The sequence below is a fragment of the Aethalodelphis obliquidens genome, unplaced genomic scaffold (assembly GCF_003676395.1).
Source record: "Aethalodelphis obliquidens isolate GAN/ISIS:26980383/991018 unplaced genomic scaffold, ASM367639v1 scaffold74, whole genome shotgun sequence".
Taxonomy (NCBI): domain Eukaryota; kingdom Metazoa; phylum Chordata; class Mammalia; order Artiodactyla; family Delphinidae; genus Aethalodelphis; species Aethalodelphis obliquidens.
Window position 1 is genome coordinate 5,927,786 of NW_020838018.1, and position 26,712 is coordinate 5,954,497.

General features: G+C 44.2%; 1 protein-coding gene across 4 annotated transcripts; it reads right to left on the minus strand.

Moving 5' to 3' along the window:
* Window positions 1-1,269: 1,269 nt before the first annotated feature.
* Window positions 1,270-26,712, minus strand: SLC18A1 (solute carrier family 18 member A1). 4 transcript variants are annotated; one of them, XM_027092027.1, is made up of 16 exons: window positions 25,593-26,712; window positions 23,288-23,470; window positions 21,575-21,932; window positions 20,897-20,955; window positions 17,382-17,465; window positions 16,365-16,457; window positions 14,708-14,797; window positions 14,420-14,463; window positions 12,359-12,419; window positions 12,181-12,276; window positions 6,713-6,791; window positions 5,704-5,755; window positions 4,116-4,179; window positions 3,715-3,834; window positions 3,370-3,503; window positions 2,415-2,528 (listed from the first exon to the last, which is right to left on the minus strand). In XM_027092027.1, exons 2-16 carry the CDS (start codon window positions 23,409-23,411, stop codon window positions 2,415-2,417), a joined length of 1,572 nt encoding a protein of 523 aa, XP_026947828.1. In that variant the 5' UTR covers window positions 23,412-23,470; window positions 25,593-26,712. The 4 variants fall into 4 exon arrangements, with proteins under 4 accessions (XP_026947829.1, XP_026947831.1, XP_026947828.1 ...); XM_027092028.1 differs by lacking the exon at window positions 25,593-26,712 and having other exon boundaries at window positions 1,270-2,528; window positions 23,288-23,411; XM_027092030.1 differs by lacking the exons at window positions 23,288-23,470; window positions 25,593-26,712 and adding an exon at window positions 22,278-22,539 and having other exon boundaries at window positions 1,270-2,528.

A 26,712-nucleotide genomic window follows, 5' to 3' on the forward strand; every position in this document is an offset into this window, starting at 1 on the left:
AATAAAACCAAAAACAAAACACAAAAATCCCAAAATACAAACAAAAACAGAAACAAAAAAACACTCGTGGCTCATTTTTGCTGGGCTGGTATTTTCATTTTTAGAAGAGCTTAGGGTCCCCTGTGAAGTTTACTATGAATTCTTTATCTTTTGTAAAACCATTGATAAAGACTAATTCATTTTCTAGTTTTATGATATTCTCTTTTTTAATAATCTTCTATATATAGGCTACGTTTATGACCTATTTCTGACCTATCATAAAAAAATGGGTCCTGACTTACCTTGTAGGGTTTGGTGTTGACTCTTATCACAGCATTTTGAAAGGCTGAATAAATTATATACATTGTTTCTCCTTACACATATGTTTTAAATTGCTCAATGTTTACTAACAAGTTAAAGATGAATTACTCCTTTAAAAATTCTTCCTACTTTTTTTTGGGCTTCCCTGGTGGCGCAGTGGTTGAGCGTCTGCCTGCCGATGCAGGGGACATGGGTTCGTGCCCCGGTCCGGGAAGATCCCACATGCCGCGGAGCGGCTGGGCCAGTGAGCCACGGCCGCTGAGCCTGCGCGTATGGAGCCTGTGCGTCCGGAGCCTGTTCTCTGCAACAGGAGAGGCCACAGCAGTGAGAGGCCCGCGTACCGCAAAAAAAAAAAAAAAAAAAAAAAAAATTCTTCCTACTTTTTCTTAATGTGTGAACAATTTCTGTAACAAGCCCATCCTTTAATTATAAATTGTCCTCCATGTGGATGTGAGAATCAAAAGAGCACTGTTGTTGGTGCCCCTGACACCTCCACACCCTACCGTATCCCACTCCCACCTTGTACAAGAGTCACAGTGGACATGTTTTCAATGTAAAATTTGTAGTCACAGCTTACATATTTTGACTAATTACTTCCCAATTTTATCTTTGAGCTCCTTCGAAATCTGAGACAATATCATCCTGACTAAATGATAGAAATACATCGGGTTTTGCAAAGCAGGTAAGTCTAGTTAATGCCAACCCCCTAAAAACACACCCATAAATCAGATACCCATTGTCCAAGTGGTAAGAATTCATTGAGGCTAAGCTTGAATGCGTTCTGATGATACAGGACTTGCACTGAACCCACCAACCTCTTGCAGAGGAGTGCACTAATCAGACCCAGGCACTGTTCCAGAGTAAAGTCTGAACACCCCGATCTAATATCCAGGAACCCCAACTCTGTGCCTGTGGGTCTTTCCATTCCTGCCTCTGCCTCCATCTCCACCATTATTCCCCACCCAGACCCTGAGCAACCCTGCCTCTTTACACTTGAACACAAGTGTATATACACACTTGCAGTATTGATTGTTTTTATTCAATGTATATCCAGTTTGCCCAGATAGATGGAAAACTACCTAAGGGTAGGTGCTGTGTCTCCCATATCTTGGAAACCCCATCTCTTAGTAATTATTTCAAAAAGGTAGAAAAATGTGAAAATATTTATAGTACCTCCTGTATTTGCCCACACACTGTCTTTTTCTGTAAAAGAGCGTCTAGTTTGCCATGTCTGAATCAGGGAACAACTTATTCATTAGCAAATGTGGACAATGTCTCATTAGAATCTTTGTGTTAGGAAACCCGAGTTGGAAGGGATTCCAGGACAGTTGCTTTACCCTTGTTCCCATGAAATCTTAGAGCTCATAGACTGTGTTTTCTGTCCTCCTACATTTATTTCTAAGAATCTAAGAAATTTAAGGAAAGGTAGACAAAACCCACAGGGGAAATCATGAGAAAGTCAGTAACTCAAGCATAAGACAAGCAGGCCCTTTTCCTTTCCATTCAGTAATGAGGAAAATAGGAGACCTCCTTTCACCGAGGGCAGACTCACTTCAGCAGCTGTAGGTCTGGCCACAGAGAAAATACTCAGCTTATAAAAACCAGGCAAACATTTCCCAAACTGGCGATGTGGCAGCAATACAAGGTTGAGGACACTTTCTCAACTCATCTGGGAAAAGTCAGGGAGGGCCATGTCGAGCAACAGAGGACAAAACTCTTATAGTCTGTTGGGAAGGTGCCAAAGAAAATCAGATAACAGATGAAATGAGTTTTGTCAGCCACCCCACTGGTGTCAGGGAACACCGCTCACTGCCGCCTCTGTGAAATGAGTCACCCCTCGCAGAACCCACACCGCCTTACAGAAACCGAGGAGGAAGCATCACTCTGTCCTCCCACAAAAGGTGGGCTAGCTGAGGCATCAAAGCTTAGAGGGAGAGCTAGAGGTGACACAGGTGAGGAGAGAACCAGGAAACAGCATGCATGGGAGGGAGGGGAAAGGAGACACCAGGGGAGAGAGAAGTGAAGAACAGCCCGTGGAGATCCGCGTCCAGGGAACGAGGCGGTCACTGAAGTCTGAGCCTCACGTGACAAGGTCCAGGGACCAGTTTCTGCTGCTACTCCTCACAGCCAGGCTCCTCACTGCTGTCCTCCCCCAGAGGAAATTCCTTCATGTGCTTCTCGGCTGCGTGCATCCGGGTCTCCACGGGGCAGTCCTGGCTCAGAACTGCCTGTAGCAAGAGGCAGGAAGAGAAATCACTGCGCATCCTTCACCAGCTTCCCCATCCCCTTCCCCAACTAGCTCATCCAAGTCTAGTGCTGCACAGAAAAGACTCAAGAAACCAGCAAAGGACCCTTGCTCTTCTTCATGTATGTGCATAGGCCACCCAAGGGACCAAGGTGTAGTCACCTAGTCAAGACAATCATCTGATATGCTTTTAATTGAATCCTTTTAGCAGTAGTACAGGCTATAGCAGGGAGCCAGCCGAAATGGGCACCACCTCCCATCAGACTTTCACGTCTTCTTTTGCTCCTTTAAGCATCCTCCACATCCATCCCTAACCCACCCAGACCCTCAGGGTGCTCATGCTGTGGTAAGAGGAAAGTATCTTATTAACTAAAATCATATGCTGTGGTTCTCTGGGGTGTTTGTACTTTAAGAAATGACGTGGTAAGGACGATAACAGATGTAAGTGAATGAATGAATGTGCCCAGTAGAATTCTGTCCATTTTGTGGGCATGATTTGGTAATTCACACTTTGCTGGTAACTACAGCAAATACAGGATGCCTTTGATGATTCTTGACCCCAAAACTTTACAAGCATCCCATTTTCCTTCTGTACTTAGGACCCTTCCTAACTGACCAGTGTAAGAGAGAAAGTGGTTGTGTAGAGAAGGGAAAATAAGGAAGGGCACAAAGGAAAGAGAGAGATGAAAGGGGCATCAGAAAACATGGCAAAGCAGAGAGCCTATCAAAGAGGGAGGAAATAAGAGCACGGGATAAAAAGGGATGAGAGACATGGAAAGAAACAGAAGATTATTATTTTTTCAGCAGTAGTCAGAGCCCCTTACAAGCTTCTCCTCCTTGGCTGGGGGGCTTCTCAGGTAGTAGCAGAGAGGAGCGTAGATGATGTTGATGACCCCGATGATGACCATGAGCCAGGGGAAGCCAATGGCTTGCACAATGGCACCCCCAGTGGATGGGCCTGCGAGGAATAAAGCAAAACTACAAGTATTTATTGAGTCTTGATCACACGGAGGACACCATGCTAGGGGCAGCAGGTGACCCAGGGGATGTCCCAGGGTCAAATATCTCCAGAGCCCTAGGAGAACCAGCCTCTTCTACCTGGTAAACAGTAGATAAAGGGAGAGTGGGGTACCAGGTCCTGGTGCTCCCCTATCCCTCCACCAACATACCTATTGCAAAGCCCATGCAAAAAGCCACATCAGCGATGGCATAGATACTCCCATACACCGGGGCATGGCGCAGGTCCACCAGGTGTCCCATGATGGGCATCATAGAGGAATCCACCATGCCTGTGGTCAGAGCAAGCAGGACACCGTGGTCAGCTCTACCCACAGTCCCCCTCCCTGTTTGTGGCATCCCCCTTTTTCCTCCCCCCTTTAGTCCACTGCCTTTGCCTGTTGTCTGTCCTCCCCTCAGAACTGACACCCATTCCTACCAGGAGTTATGAGCCCATCTCTCCATACCCCCGCCAGCCGCTCTCCTGCTTCTTCTGCCTTTCCATATACCCCCTCTGATCTGACCCAAAGCCAACATTCAGGGGCCTCTTGTTTCCTTTAAGGGCACTTCTTACCTATGGAAAAGCCAAGCCCTGCATTGGGGCCAATGAGACCAAAAATATTACGAGCCAGAGGAATCTGCAGCAGGAAAGGAGGAAGAGCCCATCAGGAGTCCAGCTGGGTCAGGTGGGAGCAGCACAAAAACAAAGAGTTTTCCTACAAAAACGCGTCATCGACCAGGCGCTATGTGCCACAGACATTATCTCCGTGCATTCTTATACCTCCTGATGAAAAAGAACCTTTACTTCCGTTTAAAGATAGGAAAACTAGATTGGTGCCATTTGGGTTAAATGTCCTATCGAGAATTACAGAACGTAAGTGGTAAGATCAAGTGTGAACCTCAGATTTGACGCTATGAAACCATAACAATGGCCCTTTTCTGCTGCATGGACTCTTTCTTCCTCCCCTTCCTCTACCCCCTCCACCCAGACACATACTTCCACCCTCACTCTTCACTGAGTGGAGTTTCCTCTCTTGTCTATTTGCAACATCATCCAGAGGTTTTACTTAAACCCTAATTGGGAGCCAGTGGAGCAAGAAGACAAGAAAGAAATGCCAACAACCAATTACCTATAAGCTAGCAGGGCAGGTGGCGTGCTTTGCATAGCCGCTTCAGCAAGCTTGTGAAACTCATTCTCTTGCCCTCCCCATCCATCCCCCACGGAAGCCTTCTTTTCCTCTTTTGCTGGTTCCTTACCTCCCTCCCTGGGCATCTGTCACCCAAACCTGCTACACCAGCACACTCACCCCTTAGAATTTTCACATACCATTTAGATGTTAGTGGCAATAAACAATTTTAGGGGTGAATCCTCAAGGGCTATTTCTATTTTATCTCTAGTACTGGTTAAAATTCACTGTGGGCTCACTGCATGCCAGACACGGCTGCAGTTGGTGTGGGTAACCCTGTGAGGTGCTATCCGAATCCTCTTTACACAGATGAAGATACAGAGTAAAGGGAGGTGACGTAACGAGCTCAAAGTCACACGAGGAGCAAGTGACAAAGCCGGGACTGAACACGGAGCTTGAGCTCCCGATGCGGACCTCCAGCCTTTCTTGAGCACTGTATTCAGTGCTTTACAGCCATCTTATTCTCCTTCAAGCCTACGAGGCAAGTGTGCTTCTGATCCTTAGGGTGGAGAAGAGAAAATGAAGGCTCAGAGAGCTTGAAGGGGACTCCTGGAAATGGAAGAGCCCTTTTTTCTTTCTTCCTCTACCAAATATTCTGGTGCTAGAGATGGAAGCACAGATAATGGTTCCCCTGGTGGCTTATGGGGTCCTGTCAGGGTGAGATGAGTAAATGAAGGCATAAAACGCACCAGTTTACAGATCCCAGAAATAGATACCACATGTATTCCTTCATGTGCCCATCCATAATGCCTCAGACCTCTGTCTCCAGCTGCCCCACTGCCCTCTCCCTCTCCTTCCCCACCTCCTTTCAATGGGATGACTGGTGGCATCTCCCCCCGTGCTAAATTCCTACCTACACAGAAACAGTCTTTCTGACAATCTTTGCCAAGTCAACCCTCTGCTCATTTCAAAGGAAAGTGGTCCTTAAATGTCCAGGTTTCTCTCTCTCTGTCAACAAGACCTTATTATACTTACACAAAGCAAGCTGGCACCTACTACCACCATCCCAATGAGGGAGCACAGCCACCTGGAAGAAAACAGCCATCATTAAACAGTGCAAAGGGGAGAGATCCCTTCCATCTGCCACCCCATCACCAACACACTGGCCACTCCTACCACCCCTACTTCCAGGAACCCCTTAGGATATGAGAAGATAAACACATCTCTACAGGACCAGTTTATGCCCAGGTGAGCCCTTGCCCTGTCCCTTCCTGGCCCCTCACCTCTTCCCTGACTCCACACCTCTTTCCAGTAGAAGCAGATGAAGAGCAATGGGACATATTCTTCCTTCCCTTAGAAGAGGAAGCAGCTGACTCAGAAGGTACTTGCCCCATGGGGATAATCCTCAAACTTAATTTCTGCTGTTTCCCGATTCAGCCTACCTCTCACCTATTCATATTTTATCTGGTCTTCAGGGTCCATCTCAAAAACCACAAAATATACCAAACTTCTTTCCTTCTCTGATTTCCTATGGCAATGGTTTTTAAACTTATTTTTAACATCTTTGTGCTGAACTCCAATGGTAAAATTCAAGGTGTTCTCACTGTAGTGGAGGGACAGGAACCAGACTCATACCTCTTAGTCCCCAACCCTTTCCACTTGGTGGCCTCCGAGGCACACCTGTAGAGCTCCCTGGGGGTCCATGGAATATAGTTTGACAACCACTGCCCCAAGGTACTGCTTTCTTCATACCTGTTCTCTGTGGAATTATTTTATCTCTTTAACTGGACAACAAACATCTGGATAGTAAAGGTTGTCTCTCATGTATTCACTGCCTCTTCTATAGCAGCCAGCTCAGGACCATCCTTTCTCTATACTGCCCTTACCATCTACCCATCCCCATCCTCCCAGTGGGCAGTTTTTATCTGTGTGTACTTGTTCTAAAGTTTCAACCTCAGAGAAGCTATTATTCATCATCCCAGGTGCAGGGAACACCTCAGAAGACTCTCCCACCTGACTTTTCCCAGATCCCCAGGCTACATACCGACCCATCTTGTTGGCCAACACGCCAAAGAGGTTGGTGCCAATGAGGTAGGACACACTGGCAGGCAAGAAAGCTAGACCTGTAGAAAGACACAGGCCCTTACCTTAGAATGTGCCCAGCTACTTTAAAACACTTTTTCTTACAGGACAGTGAAGTCCCCCTGTTACCTTCAAGGATCCCAAACCGCTTTGTTTTGTGGGTTGGAGATCCTTGTGCAAACCCAGAGCAGATGACATAGGGCTCCACACTCTGCTTTCCTCAAGAGTAGGGCTGTGTTTAGCTTCAACACATTGAACGTGTTTTTAGCTCCCCTATTGGACTTCCTGATGAATGGCTTTGATGAGCCATTCTCATGTATAAAATACCCGTGATTATCAGCATAAGAGCATGAGCTTTAGAGAAAGACTTACATACCTCCTAGGAAGTAAAATCCTGCCTTGCTATTTACCTGCCCTTCTATTGCTCTGACAGTGACTTCTTTTTTTTTGGCCACACCTCAAGGCTTGCGGGATCTTAGTTCCCTGACCAGGAATCGAACTCATGCCCCCTGCAGTGGAAGCGCAGAGTCCTAAAAACAAAGCTGTGATTCTATCATACCAAATTACATTAAGGAGCAAATTAGATAAATGTATGTAAAAGGATTTTGTAAACTGAAGCCCTTATCACATTGTTTTTTTGTGACAGTAGAGTCAGGTACCCTGGAACATGGGCTTTGGTGCTGAGTTCAAACTGTGGCTTGACCACTTTTTAGCTCTGTGACCATGGGGAATTTACCCTCTCTGAGTATCATTGATTTGTTCTTTCATTTATTCATTCATGTAGCATTTTTAATGAGTTTTTACTATGTACCAGGTATTCTAGGGACCAGGATTAGAAGGGTGAATAAAATAGACAAAATCCTGGCTTCCCGGGAGGTTGCATTCCAAGGGAGGGAGATAGACAATAAACAAGTAAACAAATAAATGAAAAAGATAATTTTGACAAGTGATAAGTTCTGTGAAGAAAGTTTAATGTGGCAGTATGGAAGAGTGACCAGGAATAAGGGCTAACTTAGATTTAGGGGATCAGGGAAGGCTTCTTTGAGGAGGTAACATTTAAGCTGAGAACTGAATAACCAAAACAGAAGGCTTTTAGCAAGAAAAACAAACAAACAAACAAAAACACTTAATGCAAATAGGAAGACCCATTGAGTGGACAAGTCTAGAGTTCCGAGGAGAGATCCTACCCACAGACATAAGGGTTCGACTAATTGGTTTACCAATTAGTTCTTAAAGCCATGGGAATGGCTGGGATCACCCATGAAAGATCAGAGATAGAAGAATAGATATCTATGGACTTAGCCTTCTGGGACTCCTACCTTTAAAAGTTAACAAACGAGAAGGAGATAGAAAAGGTGATAAGGAGTAGCCAATGAAGTAGGAGGAGACGGAATCCAGAAGGAAAAAGAAGAAGAAAAGAAAAGAAAAAAGAAGTTTGACCTCTGAAGGAGCTGGGATGTTCCAACCATTAAGAGAAGGCAGCGGATGTAGGCACAGGTACGGGGAAGTAAGTATATGTAGTGATGAGAACATGCAAGGTCCCTTCATGTTGTTTCTGTTTCCTCAATGACTGGGAGTTGAGGATGATGAAGGTGAAGGGATGAGGATGTGTAGGAGGTTTGAATGGAGAAGGGTAAACCAGTCCTTTTGGAAAGTAGGAAGAACATAACTAGGGACTTAAAGAAAGATTGTTGGACAGTGTGAAAACCCACTTTAGATCTGTGGCCATAAGTATAAGGTGAGACCAACAGCCGACCTAGTGTGTGTTTTCCTACAGCCCCATGTCACTGCTCAGGTGCAGGCAAGGAGTCGGCAACCAGATAGGCTTAACCAGAGTTAAGGCTTCCCATGTGACAACCCCAGAGGGAGCGGGTGGGGCAAAGAAATTAACGATGCTTTCAAAGGAGTGACATTAATGATGGATGTGGATTCATCACGATGGACTCCAAGCTGAGTAAAGAAAGAAGAGAGGACATGAGTAGTGAGGGAAACAGAGAAAGAATTGAATGGACTGGTGATCCCAGTGTAGCCAAAATGTGTTAATATAGGGGTATTAGAATACCTGAGCAGGGAATATGTAAGGTGATAACTACACTGCTTGGAAGTGAAATTTCAGAGAAGCTACAATTCATGGTGAGGTCAAGGTCAATATTATATAAAGGTTTGATTGGTTAAGGTGGAGAGAAGAAGATCATTGCAAGAGAGTAGATTAAGGAATAGGCCAAGATGTTGGTAAGGTTATCCACCTGGATATGGAAGTCACCAAAAGTGGTGACAGGAATAAAGGTGAAATGAATGTGAGCCGGGTGTTGGTGGATTTAATGAGTGAGAAGGGATAACTCAGGGGTCAGTTGATAACTGCAATAAAGAAGGGTGGGGTGGTATAATCTAATGACACGATTTTCAAGGGAGTCAGGGCCTTTGAAGGGGAATGAAGAAGAAATGATTCAGAAGCAGCGAAAGAAAGCAAAGCCTAAAGGAACATGAACTTCCATCAGGAAGGCTGTGGGAAAATGGTGTTCTCAGAAAACATTCAGGTCTCGGGGCAAGAAGATGAAAGAAGTGTTCAGAGAAAAGAGGCTGAGGGCATAGGGACACTTGTTGATGGCAGGGACTTCCACAAGACCCAGGATTTGGGAGGCTAATGGGAAATTGGGTCAGATTAAGAAATCTCTAAAATATGGGAATAATAATAATTGGTACCAGATAGGTTAGTTATAAGTTAATTGAGATAATGCAAAGCGACCATTTTGCAAGGCGCCTGGCATAGAATAAGTGCTCTCTGAGCATCGGCCTTAACTATTATCATCATAACCAGGGAGTAACAGGGTCAGGACTTGAACCCAGACCTTCTCCCTCCACCTCCAGGTGTTTCCACCACCCCACCAGCAGCGTGGCAGCACAGATGGCTCTGGCATAAAGAACTGCATGGAATGAGTGGTGTGAGTTTCCTTGGGTCTCACCAGCTCTCTCTGCCTCTCTGTATGGAGAGGAAACAGTGCTGCCTAATAGAAACTGTCATGATGATTACAATTAAACCCAAAGTCAACAATTCACCAGTTACTGGCTGAGGTCTTGTTTGCTTTTAATATTCTCTTCTGTGGGCTGGAGGTGAAACACACCTTAGTGTGTTTGTCTAGTCTATCTGTACAGGTGGCAATCTGTTTCAAACTGTAACCATGTGTTTCTGTTTAATTGCTTTTAAAAAATGTAATAGTGTAGCTACTCAATCGCCTACCTGGTATCTGGAAATGGGCACCTGTACCAAGCTCACAGGCCTCCTAGATACATCTCCTTGACATCATTTTAAGTGACGTGGGATTTCCTGAATGCGATTTTCCTCAGTGGCTTGTTCTTTAGGATCTGAGTATAGCTTGCAAATTCAGTAGCATTTTGTGCAAAAGAGGTGTTCCAGACTATATGTCTACAGACACATATATATTTCACAGCATATCTTCAAGGGGTGGGGAATTACACAGAGCTGTGACTGTCAAAGTGATTTCCTGACTATATCCTCTATTCCAGGCACTGTGCCTTTAGAATACAAAGACCTATTTAACCCTGAAAACAACCAGAAAAGTGCCTCCATTTTTACAAATGAAAAAAAGTGGACTTTGAAGACGTTAAGTAACTTATCCAAGGACACAATCAGTAAGTGGCTGGGTCAGGATTTCAACCCAGGTGGGCTTGTTTCCAAAGCCTGAGCTCTTTCCTCCACGGGGTGAGAGTCGCGGGCGCACAACGGGCCACTTGGAAAATGTTCAGTCACACACTACAAATTGTTCCTCCCAAGAACTTGGGGAGGGTTCTGCATTGAAAGCAATATTCTTCAGTGTGCTCGCTGACGCCATATCAGCCTCACTGGGAAACTCACCAGGAATGCAAGCTTGTTTCTGCTGAATTCCTGGATGGGGCCCCGCAATCTGAATTTTAACACACTCTCCAGGTGAGAACATTTGAAGTTAGACTTACAGATGCAGAGGGCACTGAGGAAAGTTGTAAGGGATGGCGGAGGACAAGGCCTTCTCAGTCTCTCACTTACTCTCCTGAGGGCTTTCTACTGCAGCCTCGCCTGCACAAGGCACTGGGTGGCATCAGGCCTGTGAGTTTCCTTGTGACTCACCAGCCTCTCTCTGCTTCTCTGTACCCTGACAGGAAACAGTGCTGCCTAACAGAAACTGTCAGGATGTTTACAATTAAACCCAAAGTCAGCAATTCACCAGTTACTGGCTGATGGCTGGTATGCTCTTAATATTTCTGTGGGGTGAAGAAGGGCTGGAGAGAGGCCGTTCTGAGCCAAGGTTGGTTGCCCCTCTGCCCCAAGAGCCTGAGCGGCTAGAGCCTTGAGGCAGGGGATGTTTATTTGCACCAAGCACCAACTAACTCAATTAACTGTCATGGTCAGAGGCAGCTGCAGCCCAGAAAAATTCAATTTAGGGCTACGAGTGCAGCTGGGAGCCTTGCTTAGCCTGGTCCCCTAAAAAATTAGATTTAGTGCTTTTCATTGTATATTAAGCTGTATCAGGTTCTTGTCAGTTTCCCCTCTGGCCACTTAAGCCTCTCCTCCCTGCAGCGACTGAGCCATTTGCACGTAACCTTCTCTGTCCCCTTTCCTCAGGCTTCCTGGAAAGGTCCAGAGCCTGCTCTCTAAGCTCAGATGAGTCATGAGGACATCTCTCCATGGAGCAGAGGAGGCCAGAGGCCTCCCTCACAGAACAATATACTCCATTAGCACCTTTTTAGAGGTAAAAAGATAGCAAAAGGGTAATCTGGGGGACAGGGAGTGGGAAAGAAGAACGTATCAGTGATGGTAACGGTGGTGCCTTGTTAATATTCTACGGATGCAAAGCTTTGCCACAGATTATGTCATTGGTTCCTCCGATTTACCCTCTGAACTAGATGGTATTCTGATGTCCATTTTAGAGATGAGAGACGTGGTGCTCAGAAAGTTGTGATTTTCACAAGTGTGCACAGCAACTCAATGGAGCAGAAATAAAAACCCAAGGTCTTTTGACTAGAAGTTATTCATCCACCCAGCTAGGTATGTTGCCCCTCCACCACCCGTCAACGCCCCCCAACCCTGCCCTTCTCAGCCTGCTTCTCATTTTCTTCTTCTTCTCCGTTTTTTTTTTTTTTTTTTAAGTTGAGAGTTATGTTTTATTGGACAGACATTTTTAGGACTTCAAGCCCAGGAGGCAGCCTCTCTAGTAACCCTGAGAGAACTGGTCCTCGGCCTGCCTCTTGAAGGGACTGCCCACTAAATCAGGCTTGACTCACAGGTGTGGGCAGGGAAGGTAATTCTGTGAAGGAAGCACACTGTCCTTCTGTGACTCTGAAGACCTGGCCCTGATGATGCTTGCCGATTACCTGAGAAAGGGCCCATAGCACGCATCTCTGCCCAAGCCCGAGTTGGGGACCGAGGTCACTTACCTAGCTGCCACTCAGGGGCACACATGGTCTGCATCATCCAGATGGGCAGTGTGGGCTCGAGCATGGCCACCCCCATGTTGGCAAAGCAGAGGGAGCCTGGGGAGATGGTTCAGTGAGCCCCCAAGGCTGCCCTGAAGCTCAGACTCTCCCAGCCCGAAGGGAGGCAATGTCAGCTTACCTGCAGCCACCAGGATAAATGGGTCTCTGACAAGTGTGAGGAGAGGAGTCCCCTTGGCACTCTGAGAACATGGGCAACAAAAAACTTCCATTTGTATGCATCTCTCCTGTTTTCACAGAATCTGAGAGCGTGCAGGCAGGACCTCAGAGACCGTCTACGTCGGCTCCCTTACTGGAGAGACCAGACACCCACGTCATAGAAGAGGAGGTGACTTGCCCAATGTCACAGAGTGAGCTGGTGGCCGCACAGCCCCCGTGTGCAAGGCAGTCACGAAGAGTAGGACAACATATTCCAGACATGATTCCTGCCTTTGAGTGACCATCAGCCAGATCAGAGAGGATTGTCAGCAAGGCCAACGTTGGACAACAGGTGTCTGGACTCCTGGCCTCGGGCCTCTCCACTAGATCTTGCCAGCACCAATATTCATCCAGGAAGGACCACAGGCAGAGTGCTGAACCCCAAAGGTGAGCCTAGTGGTAACAACTCAGAAAGCTGCTCAAGCTTCCTGAATGCTCTGTTCTGACCGTGTGGAGCTATACCGGACTGGTGTGGCCGAAGGAGCCTGAACATCTAGATTAAAATGCCAGCCTACATGTCCAATTATAACATCCCGCCCCCCTCAAAAAACTCCATTCCAGATAAACTTAGCATCTACCTTCCTTCCATGCATACAGGCAGGCCCTCAGTTGTCATGGCTATCTTTTCCTAAACTCCCTTCCTTCTCCTTTGCATAGGTCCAAACCTCACCCATTCGTCAAGGTCAAGCTTAAACGGCTCCTTCTTCTCCAGTGTTCCCTGACTCAGGAGCTGGAACTTCTCTCTCTTTCAAATTTCCTGAGTACTGTGTCCTAATCTCTGGTGTTTACCACATTCTATCTTGTAATAGATTTAAGAGTTTTGATATGATAACCCTCTCTGCATCCACACAGGGTGGATTGCAATATTCAGAGATACTAAAACTAAAAAGATCATGCCCTCTCTCATATATAATTCAAGTAAAGAGACAGATCTAAATCATAAAGTGTACATAAAGCAGTCCAATAAACACTTTGACCCAACAATTTCACTTTTAGAAATCTACTCTAAAGATTACCTCCAACTCTATAACAATGCCTATACACAAGGTTATTCATTGCAGCACTATTTGTAGCTGCAAAATACTGGAAACTACCTAAATGCCCAAATATAGAAGAATGAATAAAATATAGTACTGGTATGCCAGCCAGAAAAAAAAAAAATACTTTTTTGAATACATAGAACATTACCATCTAAAAATCAAAATTATTCCAAAAGGTACTAAAGGAAAATCACTCCTCTACTTACAACACTTCTGATACCAAATGGGTGGGCTTTTTTCACACCAAGCAATTCTCCAATTCTCTGTGAACCAACTGGGTGTCCCTAAAGTTTAATTCAATTCTGGCACTAATTACTTGGAGCTTGCACAGACCCCACAAGATCGCCCCCCCACTTCAGACACCAATCACAAGTAGTGCACCCCTACGATACCAACACTACCATCTGACTCGGCTACAAAATCAAGGTCCTTAGATCAAACATTCCCATATTATCTGTATGCTCTTATCTTTCTTCATGACTTGGTATAGATTTCCCAGAGCCATCTCTGTCTTAGAGTCAGACAGATACCAACTCTGATATTTAACTGCTACAGAATGACAGTCCGTAAGTATGCTTTGGGGGTAGAGATTGTTTGGATGGCCTCCAAGGTCTTCTTTAGCTCTGAGATATTATAACTATAAATACTCAGGTCCCAATGTCATTGTCATCCTGGTTCTGAGTTATTATATATAACTCAGTAAGGTTTCTTTGATTCTTTATAAGGTCCTTCCTCCATCTTGGTCCAACATCAAGCCAGACTCCTTCCCCATCCCTCATGCTATCCTAAACGTGACCCTATTGGGAACCCAGTACAGTTCTTGCTTTCTCCAACTCCACTCCCCTTTCTTCTTATGGTTTGACACGGATGGTCTAGGCAGGCCTGGGTCACTGCACCTATCCATTCTATCACTCTCTTGGCAATGGAACTTGGTATCCACTTACCTCAGGAGAGACTTTGGAAGGCTGTAGGATGCAAAGCTGGAGTGCTAAGAAAGGAAGAGGGAGTGAGAAATAGTTCAGTGTGTCCACTTATTAGATGGAGGATCCAATAACAGCCACATTGTTAGCACCCTACCCCTTGCAGATCTAATTCCCTGAGCTTCCTCCCTCTCTCTTACGATGGGGCAGTCCTTGATCCACCCAAATATGTTAACACGGACACCATAGCATAATGCATTCCCAACCTGACCTGGGCTCTCGCCTGCCTGGTGGCCTCTTATGGTGACTTACCTCCATCCAGTAGTGCCAGGGAGGCCAAGATGAGGAAGGGTACAATCTTCCCCCAAAGTACATATGTCACACTTCCAAACGGAGCTCCCACTAGAGAAGCAAAACAGGCATGGATTCCAGAGATGGGGGGCTGATTCCCAGCCAGCATGACTTGTCCTCCTATACCCAGTGAGCATTTCTTGATGGCCTGCTAGGGGCTGAGCTCCACATGAGGACACGAGGTTTTGAGGATTCAGAGATGAAGAAGACCTACTTCCAAGGGGCTCACTTTCTAGTGGAAGAAATGTGTGTGTGGGCGTGGGAGGACCCAAATAATTATAACATGGTGAAAAGTAAATGTTCCATCCACAAAATGTTATGTAATCACAGTAGAGTGAGTTCAGGTGGCCACAGGGGCTTTGTCAACTGGGTGATACTTGTGGGGAAGAAGCATGTGTGAAGAACACAGAGGTGTCAGAAAAGGGAGTGTGGATAGAGCAGAAATAGAAGAAAGTCCCTGTTACTAGAATAGGAGTATTTGGGAGATGAGAAGAGGTGGGGAAGGTTGAGACCAAATAGCCAAGGGCCCTGTGTATCCAGATAAAGCATGTACTTGGCCTTGTGGGCTAGGGAGAAAGACCAGTGCTTTTTGGCAGGGAAGAAACACCAGCTCTGGTCATAGGAAGCTTCTTCGGGCGGCACCTTGGAGGAAGGAGACAACGTGCAGATCAGGCAGGAGGCTGGTGCCTTGTTCCAACTGAGACGTGATGAGGTGCTGGCTTTGAGCAAGTGGCTGAGGAGGGTTTAATAGGCTTATTCATTTGGGAGTGAGAGGTGATAAAGGAGACTAGGATGCACCGAAGTGTTAGCTTGGGTGTTTGGGGAGGTGGATACTAACAAAGAGCAGGACTTTGCTTCCCTCTCCCCACTGTGGCGGTAGAGAGCAGAGTATAGGCCAGGGAAGAGATTTTTGGTGTTTTCTTCTCAATTAGCTAGAAAATTCCTAGAGGGCAGGAAGCATGTCTGAGGCGTCTGACCTATATATCCCCTCTGTGCCAGCATTGTGCTTGGCACGCAATACGTACTCAGTAAAAGTTTGTGGCTTGTTGGACTAGTCAGTTAAACCAGACTTTGGATGAACCTCAAAGAAAGCATAAGCTTTGGAGCTTGGGATTCGATCTCAGAAAATCTGAGTCTGTATCCTTGCTCTGGCATTTCCTGGCCGTGTGACCTTGGATGGCCATGAACGTTTCTTATCCTCCTCTGTGTAATGGGGATGATCATTCCTCTTTTACAGTGTGGTAGTGAGGAATAAAAGAGATTATGTATATATTTAACACAGAACCTGACAAAGAGCATGTTCTCATGTTAAAAGCACTGGCCACATACGGAAGCAGCGGTAAGGCGGTGGCTACTAACATGCAGATATTCACTCCTTTGAATAGAGTAGGTTTCTGGACCATTCTCAGGCCCTTATGGGCTGTTCAGCTCCCCAAGGGGAAAGAGATTCTGCTTTTCCTGGGCAGAATTTCAGAAGGACTCAAAACATGGTTGTACAGAGAAGGAAGAAAAATGCTGTCTTCCATGACCTTAGAAACACCTGCCTCCTGGGGCTGTCTCCGGAGAGTCTGCTGTAGCTCATCCTCCTGAACCCAGACCTGGGGCCAGTGCCACTTACCTAACACTCCCAAGGCCAGGCCCCCCAAGGCAATTCCCATGGCCTGCCCTCTCTCACAGTCATCAGTGTAGACACTTGCCAGCATCCCAAGACCTGAAAGGAGAGAGGCAGGTAGAATTAGCCTAGTCTCTGCCTCTCTCACTGAGTCCTTGGTCTTGCCCCTATTATATCTTCAGGGGTCATGTTAGCTAGAGTTTCAGTTTTGGGGGTTTTATAGAACCTAACCCATAGTATTTTGCAAATACTGCCTCCCACAGGTCCCCCAAATGCCCACCTTGCTCACTCCTTCTGTTCAGAATATCATTAGAAGTACAAAAGTCTCTGGGAAGGGTAATGCAGAATACCATTGTCCAGTGATCCTGCATTTCATATTATTTTATCATTTCCTAGTACATTTCCCTGAATCCATGGATATGGAGTAGGCCAAGGAAGGGAAAAACCTATGGACACAGAACACTGCTCTATTCGATGGGGATGCCCAAGGAAGAGTATGAAAGCACTTGGGAGAGAGTGTGGGCTGGGCTCTTATGCCCATTTACTCATGTGTAAAATGTCATAAAATCTCTGCTTCATAGGGTTACATTAAATATTGTATTTGATAGTACTTTGCAAACTGTGATGGTATTATCAATAGTATTAACTTTACTCCTTCTATAAAATGGTAAGAAGGGGGACAGAGAAAAGACCATAGAGTGGCATTAAATCAAAACCTGGCATACGTCACAGTTTTACCTTGGGCTTGGTCTGACCTGAGCTAGCAGCATCTAAATATCAAAGAAAATTATGTCACGCTTAGGGATTTATAGGCACTACCAGCAACTCTACAATTATCTTGTTTTTAAATCACAATTTCCGCAACTATGCAGAGATACATATCACAATTTATGCAACAATCACAACTATGATGATATTTTCCTTAATTTCTTCATATAAATCTTATAGGGTCTGATCGTAGTAAGAGATGGTGAGAGAGGTGTGTGTGTGTGTGTGTGTGTGTGTGTAAGATGTCGGCGTTACCTGCAACAGATGAAAATGAAGATCCAATGCCTTGAAGAGTTCGGGCCACAAAGAGCAGGGTATAGGTACCAGAAAAAGCAAACACTGGGCAAAGAGAATAGCAAGAATGCTCCAGTTAGCAAAAATGCCTTTGATTCCCTGGCCACCAGAAAATGGACTCATGATACTATAGACATGAGCCATTATGCGTACGTTTTAATAAAGCATGATCACTGCTCCCTGTTTTCGGAGTTGTCTTTCTAATCCTTCCCCCTTAATTAGGATTGCATTTTAATTGGCATGAAGACAGAGAAACCAAAGCATAAACTGATTCACCACACAGTGGATGGAAGGCTGAGTGTCCACATTTCCTGCTTAAAACCCAACATCCTGTCCACTGGAGTCAGGGCTGTGCATGAAACCCAATGCCCTGGGCTGAGAACTGGTCCCTGGACCCTACTTCTGGATCCTCTATATGCAATACCCACATTTGATCTTTGCCACTGTTGGGTCCCATTGGGTCATCTGGAGTGTGGGACAAAAGCTATGTGTACTTGAAGGACCATTGGTACTGTGTAGAAAATAATATCTTGTGATCCAATCAGATCCTTCCCCTTATATTGGAGGATCTTTTAGCCAAATCAGATCAGTGAGTATTTCTTAAGTAATACTGACCATGCAGCTGTGCTGTACTCTGCAGCAGATGTGAGAGAAAGAGAATATCCAGTTCATGCCCTTGAAGAGATTCAGTCTACTAGAGACTAACATACACGATACTGAGAACCAAACAGGAATATGTTATCAACAACTAAATTACAGGGCATTGGTAGTAAGGTTGGTGGGTCCAGACATGTCTCATCTCCAGTTCCAGGACAATACCACAGAAAGAGAGAAGACTCCTTCCCAAAGTGTCTGAATCAGCATAATCTGAATCCCTTTGCCCATTCATTAGATGTCTTTGGTTGTGCTTATAATCTTCTCCCATTACTTCCCGACATGAGCACACCGTCTCCCAAACATGCAAATGATTGGTCTCTCCTGGCCAGGCCTCCAATGCGTTCTCCCAGGCTTTCTGATTTCCACTCTGTTCAAGGTCCTATGTCCTTTGAGAATGGTGTGACCAACTCATCTCTGTTGGCCCAGGACCTTTGTGGTTTTAAAATCAAAAGTCTCGCATCCCAGGAAGCCCCTCAATCCCAGGCAAACTAGGATGGTTGATCCCCCTATTTAGGAAGACCAAAGTAATTCCTTTTTCACTTTGTGCCCCAACATGGGCCACCATTTCTCTCCTAATTACATTAAGCATGTTTCCCAGCTGGGGGTCCTTCGGGGGAGTGATGGGCATTAGCAACCTCATTTTAGTATTTAAAAACCCTGAAGGAATGCTACATAGGATCCCCTAAACATCAAACGTTTGCTAGAGTTAGGCTAACTCAGTATAGCAACACTAGTTATGTCATGGAAACGATAATTATTATTTAATATATACAGTTCAGTAGATAAGAAAAGCTTTCAAAACATGAGTTCTTGGACTTCCCTGGTGGCACAGTGGTTAAGAATCTGCCTGCTAATGCAAGGGACACGGGTTCGATCCCTTGTCCGGGTAGATCCTACATGCCACGGAGAACTAAGCCCGTGTGCCACAACTAATGAGCCTGTGCTCTAGAGCCCATGAGCCACACTACTGAGCCCACGTGCCACAACTACTGAAGCCTGCATGCCTAGAGCCCATGCTCCACAAGAGAAGCCACTGCAATGAGAAGCCTGTGCACCGCAACGAAGAGTAGCCCGCCTCACCACAACTAGAGAAAGCCTGTGCGCAACAACGAAGACCCAACGCAGCCGAAAATAAATTAATTAATTAAAAAATATAATGTTAAAAAAAAATCAGTTCTTGACAGAGAATCAGGAAAGGACCTTATGCTAAAAAGTTTGGGATCCACTAGGACACTGCATTATCTTATTTTGCAGGGTGTTTGTCATGGCTCCCAGGCAAGCATTAAGAACCCCTGCGTAGACAGAGCCATGTCTTTTCATTCTTTGTGTTCCCTCAGTGACTTTTCACCTCAGTGACTTTTCACCATCACCATCAAGGCACCATGTGTGTGTACCATAAAATTTTGTGAAATGAACTATGCCTCATGTGATGAAATAGAGTGTCTTATTAGTTTTTAATTTACTGTTTGGCATAGGCTGAGCTCCCAGAAGTTCAATAAAGATTTCTAACTTTAATTTCTTCATTTTCTTTGATTCAACTAGAACGTCACAAGTAAGCTGAAGTTCTCAGACAGAACTTCACACATTGAGCTCCTGCACTTTGCACCTTCCAGCCCTGAACGCAACAAATTCCTGTTCAGTATTGGTTGACAGGAGACAAGTCCTATGCTGGAAGGGAAGAAAATTTGAGAAAGAGCAATAGAAAAAGTAGAGAAGTAACAGAAAGGTAATAAGAAAAACAAGAGGGAGAAGGTATGTTATTCGGAGCAGAGAGGCAGCAGAGGCAGCAGGATGCCTTCCCCTTTATTAAACTCTCCCCCACCACTCCACATTCATTCTTTTCTTATTTTCTCAGGGTCAATTTCCAGATGTATTTTATTTCACTTACTGTTCTTATTCCATCTTTAGGGAACAGTTATCTGATACTGGGTAGACTATTTGTCTTTCTCTTTCTTGTTTCCTTAGCAAATCTATTTTCCAAAGCTATAATCTTTAATGGCCTTCCTTGAAGGGAGTGAACTTTTATGGAATTTTCCAGTTGCTACTGTCCAATTTAGATTCTTTGTTAGTTGCCCTTTACCTTTACGTATCAAAATACGATGACCTCTTCTCAAAGATGGGAGGTTTGGGGCTTCCCTGGTGGCGCAGTGGTTAAGAATCTGCCTGCCAATGCAGGAGACATGGGTTCCAGCCCTGGTCCAGGAAGATCCCACACGCCACGGAGCAACTAAGCCCGTGCGCCACAACTACTGAGCCTGCGCTCTAGAGCCCGCGAGCCACAACTACTGAGCCCGTGTGCCGCAACTACTGAAGCCCCCGTGCCTAGAGACCATGCTCCACAACAAGAGAAGACACCGCAGTGAGAAGCCTGCGCACCGCAACAAGGAGTAGCCCCAGCCCTCCGCAACTAGAGAAAGCCTGCGCGCAGCAACAAAGACCCGACGCAGCCAAAAATAAATAAATAAATTTATTAAAAAAAAAAGATGGGAGGTTTGTACTAAACTCATTCAAGGGATTACTGATAGATACACACATACACATTATTGCATACAAATTAAAACAGCCTTCACCATTTTCCCAAGCTGAAGGAAGTGAAGTATCTGTTCTTTTATAGCATGATATACAAATGCCAACTAGACTGAGTTGCCTCTACTGCTCTAGTCCCCATAACGAAAACTGTAAAGCATTTAAATCAGTGTCATAAGTCACTTAGTCAGATGACTAATTAGCTCACTTGACCCTGCTCTCTTCTTGGTAATGCATGTGATAAAATCAAAGTTAATCAATGAAGTGAAGAAAAGAGGTAGCAAATTACTTACTAACTGTGGAGATAAACATGATAACAAAGCCAGCAAACATGGGAATGTGATATCCAATCCTAAAAGGGAATTTAAAAAAAGATACGATTCCAATAGGCATCTGTGTACTTGCACTATATTTTTTCATGTAATTGGGAACAAAAATGCAGTTATTTGAGTGCATGGCAAAACATGTCTCCGAATGCAGGGACAGAGATGGAATATGACATGTGAATGCATATAAACAAACATGCAAATTGACCTGTTGGCCAGGGCCCAAATCCTCTTTTCCAGAAAAGATAAATAACCTAGTCAGAAGGCATATCTTTCTGAAACATGAGGATAATCCCAAACACAAGCACTAAGAAGCCAGTGCTCTAACCTGCAAGAGGCCTGTCCTATTTCTACCCTTACCCCATTCAAGCCATGTTCCAGGGCACTGAAATAATACCAGTAGTATACTTGTGTTCCCTGGTTCTCTTCTTGGTACTCAATAGTCATTACATCACTAAGAAAATCTGAAGCCCAAGTCATTTTATCAATATCATGCTATCTTTCCCAAACAGCTGACCACCCTGGGGTGCAGACAAGTGAGTTTTCCCTTCTTTATCCCTTCTAACCACCTTTATGCTACCTCAGCCCATTCTCTTATTTCTGAGCCCCTGAGTACCCTGTGGGGCACTGTACCCATTGAGATACCTGTTGGTGAGAGGCCCCACGAATGGGTTGACCAGAAGTTGCATCAGAGCCTTGGAAGCAAACAGAAGCCCAACCCACAGGTTCTCTTCCTTCAAGAACTCTGTGCCTTGAAAGCAGTTGTTTTCATGGGCTGGGATGGCTTCGGTGACTGGAGGGGGGATGGTGCCGGGAGTGTCACTTGTCCATGCTATGCCACTGGGCACACTTTCTTCGATAGCCAAGGTGTTGTTTTCAAAGAAGGAGAAGATGGTGGAAGAGGTAGAAGTGAGGGCAGGCTGGGAAGCTGTGGTGGGCCCAGGGTACACAGAAGTGTTGACTTTGAACTCTGTGGCATATAGGTAGGTGGGCACAATGGGCACTGAAAGTTAAGAAGAACAAGTAATGAGGGCTAAGGACAGACTGTCTTCTGACTGCTAGTCAGTTCAGGGACATTACCATGAGGTCCAGACTCATGCTCAGGAAGGCGTCTAAGTGACATGATCTGAAGCCTACTCAAAGACCGCGCCTGCCTGAGTTATCCTATTAGCTCAAGTACCTGAATTCCAACCATCATACAATTGGTCCTCATTCATGGATTCCATAATGGCTAATTCGTCTACTGGCCAACGTTTGTAATCACAAAAATCAATGCTCGCAAAGCCATCGCGGGTTTTCTCAGACATACATGCAGAGAGTGTGGAAAACAGAGTCACCAGATGCTCACTTTTGCAGCTGAGGTTGAACGAGGTGGGCTCTGCCTTCTTCTTTCACTCTCACACAGAGATGCAGAGCATGGGGTGGGGAAGGGCAGCGATGTGCAAGAAACTCCAGCTCTGGGGCCAGTTGGGCACAGCCTGAATCCCAGCTCAGCACCTGTTAGTGGGGTCGCCTCGGGCAAGTCACTTAACACCTCTGAAGTTCGTTTTCTCTTTTGTAAAGAAAATACAATCTACGAGGATGTGTTGTTTTTAAGATTTAAGATTATAATCTATACGGTGTACACACACACACATATGTATGGGGGGGGCCTGGGGGGGCGTGTGTGTGTGTGTGTGTATTTCCCCGAAGAGAAATTATTTAGTATAGACTAAATCCAGTGTTCACAGAAAATTTATAGAGCATAACACCGTGAATAATAAGAACTGACTGTATTGGATTTATCATTTGTTTCAGGATGCTTGTTTAAAAGCATATATTTTACCCAGAAGGGGAAACATGTTGGTTCCCATTTACATACCAGCACAACTGAATGTAAAAATGAATAGACTACCAACTAAAAAAGAAGGACTGGGAGGGAATGAACCACAGGAAAGGTAGGTTTTGATAAGAAGTTGGATATCCATATAAAGTGTGTTATTTTGACAGAGCAGACAAAGGCAACATGGTGAGAAGGTGCTCACAATCCCAGAGGGCATTTGGAGTCATTAGCGCCTTAGGAAGAGAGTATGTGGAGGAAGAAAAGTATTGCCAGTTCTGGCTCCGAGTCAGCCCCTTTGATTCAGTCAGATGCTCTCTGAACCTCCTTCTCTTTGAACCTCTGGGGTCTTTCAGCAAAGGTTGGCAAGCTTCAGACTCCATTTCCTGCCATTTCTTCTAATCCCCAGCAATCTTTGTGTTTTCAAGCACAAAAAGAAAAATTCTCCAGTCCCTTCACTGCTGAATTCTAACAGGGTATGTGCTGTCCTCTGGGAACCAGAGCAAATGAACCCCCAGCGCCAGGCCCCCCAAACGTACCCACCACAGTGAGCAGCATGTTGTCCAGGAGTAGAGCGACAAACACCACCAGCAACACCAGTTTCCGGGACTCTCTCCCCTTCTTCAGCAACCACTGAGGAATGTCCAAAACTGCCCTGAGCATGGTGAGGGTGCCAGGGGTGGCTCCTCTGCCAGGATTTTAAGGAGGATCTGGGAGAAATTCTGCCCAGACAAGTGAAACTCACTATTAAAATGAGAAGTACAAAGAGTTGCAAGTGATAGGATGGTATTTTTGTTTGTTTGTTTGTTTGTTTATATTTTACTGAAGTATAGTTAATTTACAATGTTCTGTTGATTTCTGCTGTACAGCACAGTGATTCAGGTACACACATATATATATTCCTTTTCATACTCTTTTCCATTATGGTTTATCACAGGATATTGCATATAGTTCCCTGTGCTATACAGTAGGACCTTGTTGTTTATCCATCCTATATATACTAGTTTGCATCTGCTAACCCCAAACTCCCAGTGATAGGATGGTATCTGAACCTTTTCCATGCCTGTGTCTCCGTTACTTCTTATACATCTGAATAACTCTACCTCGTTCACAGAATGCCTTCCAAGGAAGCATTGCTGACCGGCTTTTTATATCTGAAATTCTACCTCACACATTAAGCAAGTTCTACAGAGATCACCTAGCTCTATATTTCTCAAACATCAGACATTTGCCCATCACCTCAGTAGTTTATGTCATATCTGAGGACTACCTGTATTGTTATTTACTTAATCTTTTCCTCTAAATCCACTCTTTTTAAAAACTGAAATATTATCATTTAAAAAGATAACTTTATGGGCCATGCCAAAAAAATAACTGTCTATGTCTATGTACCACCCCAAAATAGCCCATGTGCCACAAGTGTTATCTGTGCTGCCCACTGAGAAACACTGACCTAGACCAAGCCTTTCATCTCACAGATGAGAAATCCGAGATTCAAGAAGCTAAGAGATGTGTCTCAGGTCCCACAATCAGTGTCAAACTAGAACAAAGTCCCAGGTTTTTTTTTTAACTTGCAGGAATGTTCCCCACCATCTTCCCTTGCTCTATGGTACTAGAAACACACATATTCTTTTGTTTAAGCTATAAACCCCTGCTCAGAAAGGTGTGCTACTCTGTGTAAGTAATATACCAACTCTGATGATTCGTTTTCTACTTAGGATTTCATGTCATTAGTCAGCATTAAGTCAGAGTACTTTGTTAAACTTCAGGTAATAACAGTTGCTGGGAAGAATTTCATTTTCTTTTATGTTGTTTCTGTCGTAGTATCAACAATTCTAATCTTATAAAGTTTAAAATAGATTACTGTCATGAAACATATCAGGCTCTAAAAAATGTAGACCCTTTGATTTGGAACCTATCTTAAGGAAATAATCAGAAATGCAGCCAAAGATTTATGTGTAAAATTAATAACTGTTGAATTATTTATGTTAGTGATACATTTTAAATGTATCATAAAAATGATACATTTTAATGGTGGAATATAAGTAGCTCTTAAAAACAATGTTTTCTAATAATTTTGATGACTTAGAAAACACTCTTAATATGCTAAGAAAAAAATGATATTAGATTGTATCTACAGCTTGACCTCAATTACATAAAAAATAAATATATGTGCACCATTTTAAAAGACTAGACTAGAAGGGTACACCCACAAGTGTCAGCTATTATAATCAATGACAAATTATCTTCTTTTTCCTTTTCTGTAATTTTGAGTTATTCTATAATTATTCTATAATTAACTACTTTCATAATACAGAAACTAAATAATTTTAAATGATTATCATTGGGGTTCAATATCAGCCTCAAATGTTGGAAGTATCCTAGCACTGAGCTACTCTGTTGTAAGGCAAGGTCTGGAAGAAGGACACCATCCACACTACAGTTGCAAGTGAACAAGGGGTGCCCATGGAACCAAACTTCCAGATCAGTTTTAACCAGAAAATGCATGTAAATCATTTAAGGCCCTTCATTTCTCTGTATATAAGGAAAAGCTATATCTAAATACAAACTGAGTTAGGATATATAAGAAATGCACACATAAGAATATAAGAAGAGATTAAAAGAAAAGCAATGGAAAACTAAAAGATGTAAAATGGAATAAAATAAGTTCTCTGAGGACAGACCAAAAATATTCAAGCAAACAAAACAAAACCAAAACAACAAACCAAACAAAACCAGGAATCTGTCAACAAATCAGTAGTAAACTTTACAGGCATAATTCTCTTTTGAGAGACACAAATTACAAGGAAGGATTAAATGTGTCCAGAGAGAAAAACATCTTACCTTAGAGCTCACCTTGTACAAGGTACTCAGTGAGGTATTGGCAGCTGTTAGCAGTTCAGCCGGGACTCTTCTCTGAAAGTGGATGTACTGATGGATTTATTGCCACCTGTTATCTGGGGATGGGATGTCATGTGTACCTTTTGTCCACAAAGATTTAATTGGAACCTTAGCTCCCTGCATCACAGGCAGGAAAGCAGCACCGAAGAGGATAAAGAGAGGGGAGAAATTATCCTAAATAAAGAGGAACTGGGCTACACCGTTTTTCATTCATGTTTATCTATCATCAAACACATTAACTTTTGTCTGGGTCTGAATACAAACTGGAAGACACAACGGAACAAGGGTACGGTTCCTCTAGCTTGTTACTTAGTCAAAGAGGCTCCACATACCCAACTGCTTTCGAAAAAGAAACAAATCTTACAACACCTGCAGGACCAAAAACAAAAGAAAAACAAACAAACAAAAAACACTATGCATATTGTTCTCAAGTATAAAAACCCAACACCTATGGTCTCCGTGGAAGCACAGATTGCGCACTTCCATCTTTATATCCCAATACTAGCTCAAAGCCTGGCACGTGGAAGTCTCCAGTAAATATTTGTTGTATAAATGACTGGATGGATGGTTACATGAGAGAGTATGGCTCATTGTGGAATCTTCGAGTGGCCCTATAGATCTATACTCTTATGACATTAAGAGTCATCAGTCGGGCAAAGAACATAAATAATTTACAAAAGAGCAAATGGAACTGTTGAGCAGAGTAGCAGCAGAGACTTCTTAACTGTGGAATTTGTAGCCCCTCTAATTGTCTTAATTAACTTGGGAACTTTCAAGTTCAGGCTTAAAAAAAAAAAGAGAAAGAAAGAGATTTAAAGGAACCCTGGAAAGAGAAATAGGAAGGAATCAATAGAAATAGGAGGAGGGGAGTGTATGCGTTTGCTATTGCTGATATAACAAATTACCACAAACTTAATGGCTTATAACAACACAAATGTATTATCTTAGAGTTCTGGAGGTCAGAATTCCAAAATAGGTCTTATTGGGCTAAAACTCAAGGAGTTGGCAGAGGTGCAATTCTTCTGGAGACTCTAGGAGAGAATCTGTTACCTTGCCTTTTCCA